The 12,869-nt window shown below is 46.0% G+C and overlaps 1 protein-coding gene across 1 annotated transcript in view; it reads right to left on the bottom strand.

Annotated features, from left to right (window-relative positions):
- LOC103804972 (solute carrier family 23 member 1-like) overlaps nt 1–10,322 on the bottom strand; it is a 21,645-nt gene extending 11,323 nt beyond the window's left edge. The window contains exons 1-4 of the mRNA XM_009077606.1: nt 10,269–10,322; nt 6,085–6,234; nt 5,002–5,159; nt 1,159–1,318 (exon numbers count right to left, since the gene is read on the bottom strand). Coding sequence (XP_009075854.1) covers nt 1,159–1,318; nt 5,002–5,159; nt 6,085–6,234; nt 10,269–10,322 — 522 coding nt within the window. The remainder of the gene's footprint in view (nt 1–1,158; nt 1,319–5,001; nt 5,160–6,084; nt 6,235–10,268) is intronic.
- Between the last annotated feature and the right edge of the window lie 2,547 nt (nt 10,323–12,869).

Consider the following 12,869-nt stretch of genomic DNA (forward strand, 5'->3'; position numbering starts at 1 on the left):
GCGTGGGGAAGGACCACCAAACCAGCAGCATACCAACTCCCCCCTTGGCTGATGGATTTATTCCTCACTGGGGCTAATTTTGTTCCAGAGATCCCCTCCTTCCTCTCCTCTTGGGCCACCCAAGCATGCATCAGCTGCCCTGCACTCTTCTTCCCACTCCCCCAAAGCAGGGGAAAGCTCTCACCCCAAAACCAACAGCAGGGCCATGGTCTCCACTCACCTCCCTTCTGGGAAGGCTTGAGTCACTTCAACACATTGGTGTGACAGGTGGGTCATTACAGCCTCTGTTTTTTCTGAGTATCAGTTTCATTCTGGGAACACATTTATCACACGGAACTTCCCTGTGTTTGACAATCACTGCTAAGGAGACAGCAATTAAATTTGAAATGCTGCTCACTTCAGCTTCAGGCAGGGGACTCAGGGGTGAGGCTGCTCTCTGCCTTCTCAGATCTGGTGATAAGTCCAGGCTGGGCCCATTGTGGTACCGAGCACCTTCCTTCCCCCAGCTCCAAAGCAGAGAAAAACACAGGGGCTGGGTGAAATACCCAGCCTGAAAGGAGAAGTCATCAATGCCCTTGTGATAGATTTATGTGTATTCAGCAGGGAGGGCAGCCTGTGCTGCACAGCAAATACTTGGTGAGCTATCAACACTTCCCAGGTGGTTTGCAAAGCACACAAACGAATGAATCAGCAGAGGCAAATTTAGCCACTTGCTCTGATGAAGCAATAGATGTAGAATGAGGCAATGACATCACTGACCTTTCCTCTTCTCTTTTGACTACCTAAGAATGCACTTTTCCTTAATGTTTACGGTTGGTTTTGCCTTGCATTTCTTTTGACTAGGTTTCCTGTGCTTAGACAGGGTCCTTTCCTTGGAAACATTTTCCCTCCCTTGCTTCCTCAAGACTAACTATGCCTCATGGAGAAGGGATCTTTCAGGAACCATAAATCACCCAAGGAGTTCTGCATGTCCCCTCTTCAGCAGTAGTGAAGCACCTGGATTTTTGACAGAGAACAGATGCTTAGGAAGCTGCAACAGGGTGAGGGCCAAGGGCCATTTGGAATAGAAGTTTCTCCAGCAGTGATGGCCATGACATGGTCAGGAACTTTTCTGAAAGCCCTGATACAGAGCAGATATCACTAAAAAATGTATTATACCTCTCGCATCCGTGTCTGCCAGACTTTGATGAATTCTGGTGAAGAGGCATTCACCAGGGTGGCATTCTGCGTCCAGGCAGGGCACTTCCAACTGGGGAGAGACAGCATTGCCACGGTGGGGGACAGGAATGCAAAAGTCCCTCCTTGAATAATAGGCAACCTGGAAGGGAAGCAGAAGGAAAAGATGATGAATGAGAATGCTAGAAACTTGGCTCCATAGCAGTGAGCAAAAGTAAAGTGAAATAAATTTAAAAAATCAGTCTGCCTATGGACTCTGACAGTATCTTTTGAAATGTTCTGGCAGGTCTCAATCACTGACCGTGGGTGGGAATTTTTGCCCATTGCATGAAAGAGCAACGACACAGGGGAAGAGCTGAGGTTCAGACACCAGCAATGGGGAAGCAATGTGCTACAGTCAAATGCTGCTGCCCTGCATTAAGGAGAAAATAGTCCTCCTAAGGACTGATGAGACCATAGAACTGCACAGAGAACAGCAATAGCCAAAGAAAAAAATCTAGAGGAGGGTAGAAGACCAAGGAAGAAGGATGGTGAGACTCTGAAGAAAAGCTCAGCATCAACCTAGGCCCAAATCTTGCCAATATCCAGCTGCTTTCTCCATCCCTTTCAGCTGCCTCAGTTTTCTTCACAACCTGCTCATGAACACAAGGACATGCACTGGCTACTCCCCACTTCGCAATTATCCTCAGATTAAGTGTGGTAGAAAATGTGGCTTGGCTCTCAGTACACCAGGTTTTAAAGCCAGTTCCTCTGCTGCATTTCCACCAACACTAGGAAGGAAACCTGCATGGAGCAGTCTAAGGGCACTGACTGGGTGAGACCTTGGCTCTCCCCCCACACCGAGTGTCTCCTGGCTCTCCCTCTGGGAATCCCTCAGGCTAGCAAGGAGTTTGCATCTCCAGAGAAGTTCAGCACTGGTTTTATACAGAGCTTTATACAGCAGAGCCATGCTCCTATGAGCTACACCAGTCTCTTTCCACAAATGAAAAAATGGAGACAGAGACCTAAAAGGCCTGACTGGCTCCTGAAAGCCCTACTTGCATTAAGCCCTCATTGCAGTGCAAGTTGTCTTGTCCATTCCTCTAGCATGCTTGAAAAACCCAAAGCTGCCTGAGGGCTGCACAGCAGCCTTGAAACAGCAGAGGGAAAACTCCTGAGGTGCCTCTGCTTCCTCACTTTAGGACGCATCTCTAGGAGGATCCCCCAGAGCAGTATCTTCTTGCGCCAAGAGCTCTCATGGCCTCTTCTCAGAAAAGCAGCGGAGCAGCAAGTGAGTGATTTTGCAGGGCGCATATTTCCCTGAATCAGAGGCATTCCCACCATTCTCTGGAAAGCACTCAAAAATAAGAGATGGAATAGCTGTAACAGCACCATGTCTCTGTCACCTGAAACAAATGTTTGTACCACTGCAGTTAGTCATGCCATGCACAACCGAAGCACTGTCAAAGCATTGCCGGTGAGTTAAACTTGAGTATCAGTCATCTGTGGAGTCACATACAGCATTTGGCCAAATACGTTGCAGCCTTCAATAGATTTTGCTGGGCAAGGCAAAAAAAACCCCAACCCAACAAACAAAAAGAAACAGAGAAGGCCCAGTGCCACCACTGTTAAATTAACAATAGATTTATAGCTCCTGCTGTGTTGGACCTCAAGCTATTTCATGACCAGTGCAGCCATGGGTGGGCTCAGAGCAAACTGGGATGCCCAGGCAATGCTCATGGGGCACACTGAAACCTTTCTAATGAGGTTTGTAAGAGGGAAAACTACAGGATTAGAGAAGGAAATGTTATGCTCTGATCATCACTACATGATGTCTGAGCAGGGCTCACCATAATGGCAAGTGTGTGTCCCCTCAGAAGCCATTTGGACAGTGTCTCCCATGACTGCCTGGGCCCTGTTGGTACTATTTCATGCCGCGTAACACGACTGAACTGCAGGTTGGAGTGTGTTGGGCTTTTCCCTTGGCTATTGTTTCTGGAGGGCTTCTTCAGAACTGCACTCGCTCGTAGTGGGAGGGAACCTCTGCAACTTCATAGCTAATTCCCATCTGTTCATTCATATGCCAACACCGCCTTTTAGCCAAAATGGTTTCTGCCTGCCTGATCCCCTCCCACTTCTCTCACAACCTAGCCACCCACTGCAGCTGCAGCCCAGAGCTGCCACTTTGCCACACTAACCGGGTCAGCCTCTGTAAGACGAATGATCCCCTTTTTCCGTGCCATATTAACAGATCATCTCCATGTCTCTTCCTCTGAATTAGTCTTATATACTGACACCAGGAACTGTGCCGATTGCTTGGCTGAGGGCTCCTCAGGGCTTTGGAGAGTGGCACAGATGTTTTCCAGGGAAAAGCATCCCTGGAAACCCATTACTTAACACTTTTCTGGCTTATTATGGTTATCAACTACTTTTTATTATGGTTATCAACTACTACAAGGTTTCAGAAAACAGTAAAAGGAGAAAAAGAGATCTGCTTCCAGCTGTCTTCTCAGGCTTGGTTTGTGTCCAGCCACACTGCAGGCTGAGTCCCACCTTTCTGACAGGAATGTCCTCATGCCTTATAGTTGGGGTCAGCAACAAGGCAACTGCATCCTCAGCATAGCAAAAATCATTCAGGCTTAGCTATTCAGCCACAAGAAAGGCCCCCTGCTACTATTTCCTCCTTGGCTAACAGCTAGCAGAGTACATCACAGCTCTCAGGTATTCACTGAGGCATTTAAAGAGTGCCTGGGAGGACTCCAGCCTGAACCACACCAGCAGCCACAGCCACGGTCATGCACTGCAGCCTGAATTTAGCTGAAGAACTGGATTCTCTCTTTCTCATGGACAGGTTGTCCCCCCTCCTCCACTAATCCTGTAGCAGTGTAGGAGAAGGAGAGCATCCTCCAGGGAAAGCTTTTCTACAGCCACTTACTAAGACAGAGAGATTAAAAGGTTCCAGTGGTGAAAGAGACAGGAGGAGTAAAAACATTTTGTGGAGGTGGCAGTTGACCAGTGATTTGATGGCAGAAGTTTTAAACAGGTCCCTCAGATTCAGAAGCCAAATAATTTAACAATTTTGTCTTTGAAGCAAGAAACATGGGTTCTCACCATACTGGAGGAAAAAATGGCCTGTGGAAAGAGAGGCAGCCCAGAGTTATGACAAGGGGAACAATTTTGCAAGATCAGCAAAGATACAGGGTTTTTCTGGAAAAGAGGGAGTGCTTGCAGTCTTGTCTGTCATTAAGTGCTTCATTTTCTGGGCACTGAATGGCAACTCCATGCTCGCTCACTACCTACTCTTAAACTACTTATCAGCAAAGAGGATTTACCTTGCCTACATTCAGATTGTGCCATGAATCCTTGAGCACAGAAAGTGGCACTACTTAACAGGACATGCTGCAAAGCTCCTCCCTGTGCCCCTAAGTGGCAGCAGATGGACTTCAGTTTCTCTTAATTATCCCCTGCCCTTGAGTTTCCTACAGAATCTGTGTTTCCTTGATACCGGGCCCAGATCAGAAGGGTCCTGCCTCATCTGGAGGATCTCTGGAGTAAGAAGCAAGCAGATACTTTTTACTGCATGTTCCAGTGCTTTATTACTTTGCGGACAGATTTCTTACAAGCCCCACAAAAGGTGTATGAAGTACCAGGAGACAGAGAAGTCAGAACAGAGGTGAAATCACGTACAGTAATTTCAGGGTGTTTTGGCATGTGCACTGATTGCCCAAGGGTAGCAAATGACCCACACTGATAGATAAACTCTACAGCAGGCTGGTGGCTGAGCACACAGTAATTGCATCTGAAAAACAGCTGTGTCACATGTCCCAGTTTGTGCATTTGGCCTACCTGACTCCAAAGAGGACTTGCAGCAGGGTGCAAACTCCTGAGACAAAGAAGATGGTGCTGATCAGGTGGCTCTGGGTAAGTAGGTCGTGCTGGAGGCAAAGGTCTTTGGAAAGGATCAGCGGGATGGCTACAAGACCTCCCATGGCTGTCAGGAAATGCTAGGAGCCACAGAGAAAGACTGTTTGAGGAAGGACACAGAACTGGCTGTATATTATTACCGTGTTTTTGAGGGAAATCTGAAAGTCATTCACAGATTTGTTTGGATGATACTGGTATGACCCATTCCCTCTTTTTTTCTGGCAGCTTTAATGCTGTTAGGGGCTCTTCCAAAGTACCTACAATAATTGCAATGCACCCACTCAAATTTCTCCTGCTTTCCATGCCCAAAGACCTTTTGTAGTGCTCTAGACTCCCCATACCACTATCAGAGAGAACCGGTTTATCCCCAGCACCTGCAGACAAAGCTGTCAGGGCTACTCTTACAGGAAGGTGGGGACATCCCAAGATAGAGGGGGAGAGTAATCATACAAAGTGAATGCAAATATTTCAGTCCTCTTAATTGCACCACAAAAGATAAGATAAAAATTTGACAAATTGAAACTACACATTCTTTGCCATCAGTAGTTTTTCCTCACACAGTGCAGTTAAGGATAACCATAAAAAGTGGATGCCAAGAATGGAAGAACTGGGCATTGTATGTCAGAAGAGCCACAGACATTTCTCAAATGACCTTCAGTTAATGACTAGATGTGAAAATAATTTTTCTAACTTCTTTTTGCTTTAATTATTAACCTTGCTTGTCTTCAGCCAAGGTACCCAAACTGTTCTTATTAAATATCTGACCCCAGTCCCAGGACTTTGCCTTACCATTTGCACTTCAAGGGGTGCAGTGTAGCTGTGGGCACAAGGATATCAGTCAGTACTCAGGATGTGGTGGGAAGGATTTTAGTTTTCTGAGCTACAGCTCCAGTCATGGCCAGTGAATGTAAAGTACTCTCAAATTCAGGTTTTGCCCCCATTAATTGGCTGGACAGCTATGAAACTTCCATCCACCCCCAGCCTCCACCTGCTCCCCCATCGCACCTGAATGCCCAGCATGATGCACAGATACCAAGGAGGCACATCTGTGACAGTGTAGGCAAGCTGGATGCCACCGTGGCCAGTGCCCCCACCTTCCTCTGGGCTCCAGGCAGTACGATCTGGTGAGGAGCAGTACTGGCTCCCATCTTCACCCTGGACAACAGGAGAGACCCTTTGTTAGCCACAGCTTGGCCCTGCAGGCACACAGCAGCTGCCTCTCTTGCAGCCATAGAATCATAGAATCAACCAGGTTGGAAGAGACCTCAGAGATCATTGAGTCCAGCCCTACCGTGGTTACTGGACTATGGCACTAAATGCCACATCTAGTCTTGTCTTGAAAACCTCCAGGGATGGTGAATCCACCACCTCCATTCTCCACCTCTGGCAGGAACACCTACTATGTAGCTTTCAACAATGCCAGGATATTTTAAAAAAAAAAACACCACAAAAAGCCCAAACAAACAAAACCCCCCAACCAAGTAGATTTAAAAAAAAAACCAAAAACCCAACACTCCCCCCCAAAAAACCAACCAAAAAAAACAAGGAAGAGAAATTAAAACAGAGGTACAAAACACCTATTGAAAATTTATATATATGCATGTGTGTGTATAGACCTGAAGAAATATTAGAGGGTGTCTCAACCTCAAAGGGACAAAGTGTGTTAGTATCATTAAAGTCTAGCTAAGGATGGAGAAATTGCAACCAGAAGCAAGAAAGATTTCATAGGTGAAAGTTGCACTGTCCTCTGGTCTCTGTTCCTCCTAGCAGTTCTACCCAAACAGCATTTTTGATAAAATATGCTAAAACACCTGGCTGCCACTAATTACTGAGTAGAAGCATGTTTCCGTATTTCATTTCCTTGTTCCTCTCTTCCCAAACTCTTTATGCTCACCCTCGCTAGTGTTCTGTCAGACAAACCTGCCTTTTGTCTTACTAGGAGACCTTGCTCCTACAGAGGAACTGGGTGAAACGCAGGGACACCAGTGGATGGGGAATCCCAGCATCCATTCCAAAGGAGCTGGCTGAAATAGCTCCCCGGGAAGGCTCAGATCCCCTCCCAGGCAGCCAGAAGCTACAGGGCTCCCCAGGGAGCTGTATGCCTTGCAGAATTTACTTATATAAAGACACATTTTGCAAAGCAAAACACTGCTTTGCAAAATGTGTCTTTTAAGTTTCTAAACTTTAGCTTTTAAGTTAAGTGTTCCTGGTTGTCCACTCCTCCTTCTAAGCCACTGTGACCCCTGTCCACACACGTGTGCACACACGCACGGAGCAGAGGGAGGCTGCCTGGGAAGCCACAATGCTTTGAGCCAAATGCAAAAGCTAATTAAGATACCAAACCATTTGTTCCATCAACCCATCTCTAACCAGCAAGTCCTCAGCATGCTGGCAGCAGAAGGCTTTTCTGGGCTGGGATGCCCTGGTCTGTCAGGCAGGGACAGAAACCTGCTGTCAGGAGAAGCTCAACCAGTTTGTCAGCACCAAACTTCTTTTTGTTGTTTTGGGTTTTTTTTATCCACCAAGTCTTGCTTGAACCTGAAGACATCGAAATGCCCAACACAGCAAAGTGGCTGCAGAAATGCTCCTGACCTACCTATTGATTGAGGCAAACACCTAGTGCTGCAGTTGGGGAATAGGGATATAAAATTAATGTAACATTCTGTTGTGAATTTTGCAGGTGTGGCAGATTAATATTGCAGGACTTCATCATTTGCCTGAAACCTTCAGGTTTCCATTCTCATGGCTGAGCCTCCAAGTCCTATAGGACTAAAGTCCTATTTTAGATCATGCTGTTGAAAACAGGCCATGTAGTACCTTTTAAAGATGCTTAAGGAATATTGGACTGAAACTGCCTGAGACCACCTGCTTAGCATTGGTAGCTAAACTTGCTGAAGCCATGGGCCTCAAGCTGGGAACTTTCACAGATATGCTGAACTTATATCTAATGCCATGGAAGCAGAAGGCCTCCAGAGCTGATTCGAGCTGGAAAATATGAAAGCTACAACCACCAGCAGAAACCTCAGCCTCAGAGACAAGAGAAAAAATGGAACACCTAGAGTGAATGAAAAGACCCAACAAAGAACAAGAAGACCCCAGACCCTAATATTGTCATTGATCTGAAATGTCATATGAGGGAACTCAGGATGAACAAAGAAATGTTCAAGGTCCCTCCCCAGAGGCACCCAGCTCAAGCTGTTTCTACCACAGTACCACTCAAATAAACTACCTTAATGGACTTAAAGCCTGAGGCTCTGCTGTGGGATATCTAGGGTGGAGAAGCTTCTCTAGCAAGCACAGTGTATTTATCCAGCCTAGGCAAACTGGAAGCATTGCAGATACTTCAAAATGGATAGGTGAAGGCAGAGTTAATTCAAACTGAACCCAATCGTGAAGTTCAAGAGCAAAAGGTGTTCCTTAATAACTACCTGTGGAGACATTTTCATTTCAGAACAAAAGAGCCTGAGCCATGCATTAACAAATGTACAGGAAGGTACTTAAGACTGCCCATGCACAGAGTTATTTGGGGACAGCTACTCCTGAATAACACCATGGGCAGATGAATGTTAAGCTGGGCAGACAGCAGTAAGCTCCTTTCCTTGCATTGCAATTTTCCCCATGTTAACCAGGAGGCATACTCCAGTCAGGCCGAGCCTGTGCCAGTAACAGTCCCACATGATCATCACATGAAGGCCTGACCCTCCCTAGGAGCTGGAGGAGAGCAAGTGAGCAGGACTCAGCAGGAGGAGGATGGAGTAGACATAACAGGACCAGAGGCAATGGACTCAAACTGAAATGCAGGAAGTCCCATCTTAACACCCAAAACTACTTTCTCACTGTAAGGATGACCAAGCACTGCACAGGTTGCCTGAAGAGGTTGTAGATTCTCCACCCTTAGATATTAAAAAACTGTCTAGACATAGTCCTGGGCAGCTGGCTCTGGGTGACCCTGCTTGAGCAGAAGATTTTAAGAAGGTGACCTCCAGAGGTCCCTTCCAACCCCAGCCAGCCTGTGATACTGGCAGGAGGACAAGGCAGGAGCAGCCTGGAGCAGGGAAGGGGAGCCACTATTGGGAGGTCTCAGTCCAGCTGCTCCCATGAACCCAGGGGACCAGGACATCTTCCATCTGCTTCAGGCTCCAGGCACAGCATCAGCGCCCTCAACCACATTTAACTGCAATAGGAAGGCTGAACTGTTTGAACCACAGGTAAAAGACCTTTATCTTCTACCTCCTTTGGGGTGATTCAAACCAGAGGAAATCACAAGCCTGATATGAATTATGGCAGAAGTAGAAAGAGAGACCCTGTTAAAAATAATGAAAGAAAACCTCTAACTGGCTCTAAGGCTGTTCCCACAGCTGGCACAGCACCCCCACCTCCACTTGCTCACAGCAAGCTCACACAGAGGCATCCAAGAAATGGAGGACTTCAAGACTGGGAGGTTAAATGCCCCCTCCAAGGTCCCCCAGACAGGTGCTCTGTACCAAGGCAGCAAGATGGTTGCATTGCTTTGCACCTGCTGACAGAAAATGAGCCGCTTTTTTTAGTTTCTAATGAAGGAGACTCCTTCTGTGAGACTGGAAGGGGTTTGCCATGCCCCAGGCCCTTGCCCTATGGCTGTTGCAGCCCACAGCATTCTCACAGTGCAGTGCAGTGCACCCCCCTGGATTGGCACATTATTTTCAGCTTTTACTATCCTGCTATAATTTGACAGGGTGCCCTCCTCTGCTGACTCCCCAGCCCCTTTTTCACACACCTTTCTGACAATTCAACCCACTGGAAATAGATCCAGAAGACAAAGAAACACATTCTTCACTAGGCTAAATTTCTATTGCAATTTTACTAATTAACACATAAAATTCTCTACCTGGGAGCACAGTCACAAGGAGGTACAAGCTCACTTGCTTTTCAGTACAGCTACACTTGCCCTGCCATTCATCTACATTATCATTTTAGAAATAATGGAGAGAAAAGAAGTTAAAAGAGTGCCAGATAGTAGAAAGCATGCTGAATCTGCAGTATGGAGTGAGGAAATAATTCCTCAGATTCTTGTTGATAAGACCCGAGACAGACATTTACCACACCAGCATCCTTGCAGCTAGCCCGAACCCCTGACATTCCCTTTCTTCTCCCTTACAGGGCTCACACCCATTTATGTAAGAATTACCCTTCAGTGACAGCAGACTCACCACAAAGCTGGAGTTATCTAGCCCGTTGAGATCTTTGTCTGAGGAGGGGGTCATGCCTTCCACTTGCCTTCACCAAGTGCCTTGAAAAAGAGAGCCCAGTCAGAAGAGGAAAGCCTCCCAAATTCCTACTTCTCCCAGTCAAAACAGCCCTAAAGAAATGGGGTGAGAAGATGCAGAAGCTGGACTTCAGGAGTCAAGTAGCGCTCAGTCCTAGCCATTCATGTGAGCTGTATCGCAGAAGCATTTCCTTTCCTTCGGCTTATATAAGTGAGTCCTTTTCTCCAGCTGATTAGAGAAGCGGCATTCAAACAAACTGGAAAACAGCCCTGACCCCTGGACTGAGTGAGCCAGTAACTGATGGCAGAAGAAACTTCCTCCATAGGTAGGAATGTGAGAGGATGTCAGAGAGGTGAGACAATTCCCTTTGTCCTGGCACAGCCTCAAAACTTGTTGCTTCCTTACTGATTCAACAGCAATTTGCATTTTATCTATGGGTTGGGCCTGTTGAAAGATCCTTGCCCTGATCTTTAGGAAATTCAAATTCTAGATAGTTTCACTTATTTCATATGTAAACTACTCAGTATTTTGGCTTAGGATCAAACATCTATGATAATCCTATTACAGCATGAAAAGAATGAGGCTTTTACTGGGAACTTATTTAAGGCAGCAGCCAATAATCAAGTGTTGAGACATATTAGTTGTTTAGCTTAAATAAGTTTTAAATAGAATGAGTCATAGTTATAACATTGTGTGATTTAGAGTGCTATTTGTTTAGCTTTACTTGTTTAGCATGAGTAGCTGTATTTACTGAAGCCTTGGGCCACAAGCTGTGGACTTTCACTGAGATATTCTTTCAGCAGAAATACAGTTAATTTTCCTAGTAAGTGGTACAGTACTGTCTTTTGTCTTTAGTATGAGAATAATATTGATAATATGCTGACGATTTAGTTGTAATATTTATCCTGAGCCTTAAGACTTTTTTAGTTGCTTATGTTCTAGCAGTGAGCAGGTGCACAAGAAGTGCAAACCAGAAGAAAAGGAGGCTACAACTATCAGCAGAAGATCAACTCAATAAAATAAGGTAACAGCCTGGCTGCATGGAGACAGAGGAAGAATCCAATAAGATATTATTAAGACCTCAGACCAAAAATCACCATTGGACTAAAAAAAGTGCATTAAGAGCATGTGAAAGGCAGGTGTGTAAGTCAGAAGGCTAGAATTGCCCAGGGATTTCTTTCTCTGGGGTCCCTCTCCAAAGGCATCCAGCTCAAGCTGACCTGCTGCTGTACTACTCTGTTAAATTGTTTATTTTTATGAATTCTGATGCCTGAGACTCTGCTGTGGGAAACCTAGGGTTGAGCCTGAAGGAGGAAGAAGTGCACCTGTGAGTGGGTGTGTCTGTGAGTGAGGAGTTGAAAGGAGCACCCTTCAGCTCACTGGACCTGCTCACTGCAAAGGTACTCTGGTCTCAGCAGTTATAGTCTTAGGTGGTGTGTGTGTGACTCCTTGAATGCTGTGAGAATGCTCAGGCAGGAGCTTCTCCTGTCACACAAGTCATCAGAACATGACACCCAGAGAGGTATAGAAGACCTAAGACTGAAAAAGTATGACTTCAGGTCATCTGATTATCTCCACCCAGCTACGGATCCTAGCTGGTGGCCATTGGATGGCCCAAAGCACAGTTACCAGTGGATGGCCCAAAGCAAGTGGTGCTAGTGCTCCACCAAGCCATTCTAGCCACCCCAGGTTAAATATCTATTTAATTTAATGGCTTCCTGAGGCAGTGAGCTTCCCAGATCAGTTGCAGAGAACTCTGCACAGAGGGGTATGCAATCACCTACAGTCAGTGACCACACATTGAGAATCTTCTGGTTTCCATACAGGAAGCAGTGGAACTGAAATAAACACTGGTGCCTATTCCTCCTGTAGAGCTTCGGTATTCTAAGACGTTCTCTTGAAAACAGGGCAGCATTACAGGATGGAGCAACCTCACCCTCAGCATTATCAGTGAAGTTATGAGCTTCTGGACAGATAAATTTTAAGGCATCAAAATCTTTGAATTATAGAATAGTTTGGGTTAGGAGGGACCTTAAAGATCACCTAGTTCAAACCTCCCTGCCATGAGCCGGAACACCTTCCACTAGATCATGTTGCTCAAAGCCCCATCCGGCCTGGCCTTGAACACAATGATCAGATGTTCACAGCTTTGCCAGATTTCCTCTCTGAAGCCCCATTATGTGGGAATCTCCCCGTATTTTTAACTGCAGGGAATGCATTTCCAGCCTCACTGATCTTGGCACAAGACCACTTATCTTCTGCAAGCTCTAAACAAGAAGCCTTTTCCTGGTCAAACTATCTTGGACACTTTCACCCTCAACTCTACCAATTCTCAGCACAGAAGGAGTAGCACAAAACCCATCAGTTGTATAAACTTACTCATCTCTTGTTATCCAGTGCACTGTGTGGTTGTGGTTCTTTGCATATTTACTATTTCATTGTATACACCAGCAGTGCCCATCAAGCAATACCAGTGAGTATGCAGCATTGCGAGGCTCTTGGAAAAGAAGCATCAGATTTGCCTATTCCTTTTTTGAAGGCACA

The sequence above is a fragment of the Acanthisitta chloris genome, unplaced genomic scaffold, assembly GCF_000695815.1.
Source record: "Acanthisitta chloris isolate BGI_N310 unplaced genomic scaffold, ASM69581v1 scaffold25166, whole genome shotgun sequence".
NCBI classification, from domain to species: domain Eukaryota; kingdom Metazoa; phylum Chordata; class Aves; order Passeriformes; family Acanthisittidae; genus Acanthisitta; species Acanthisitta chloris.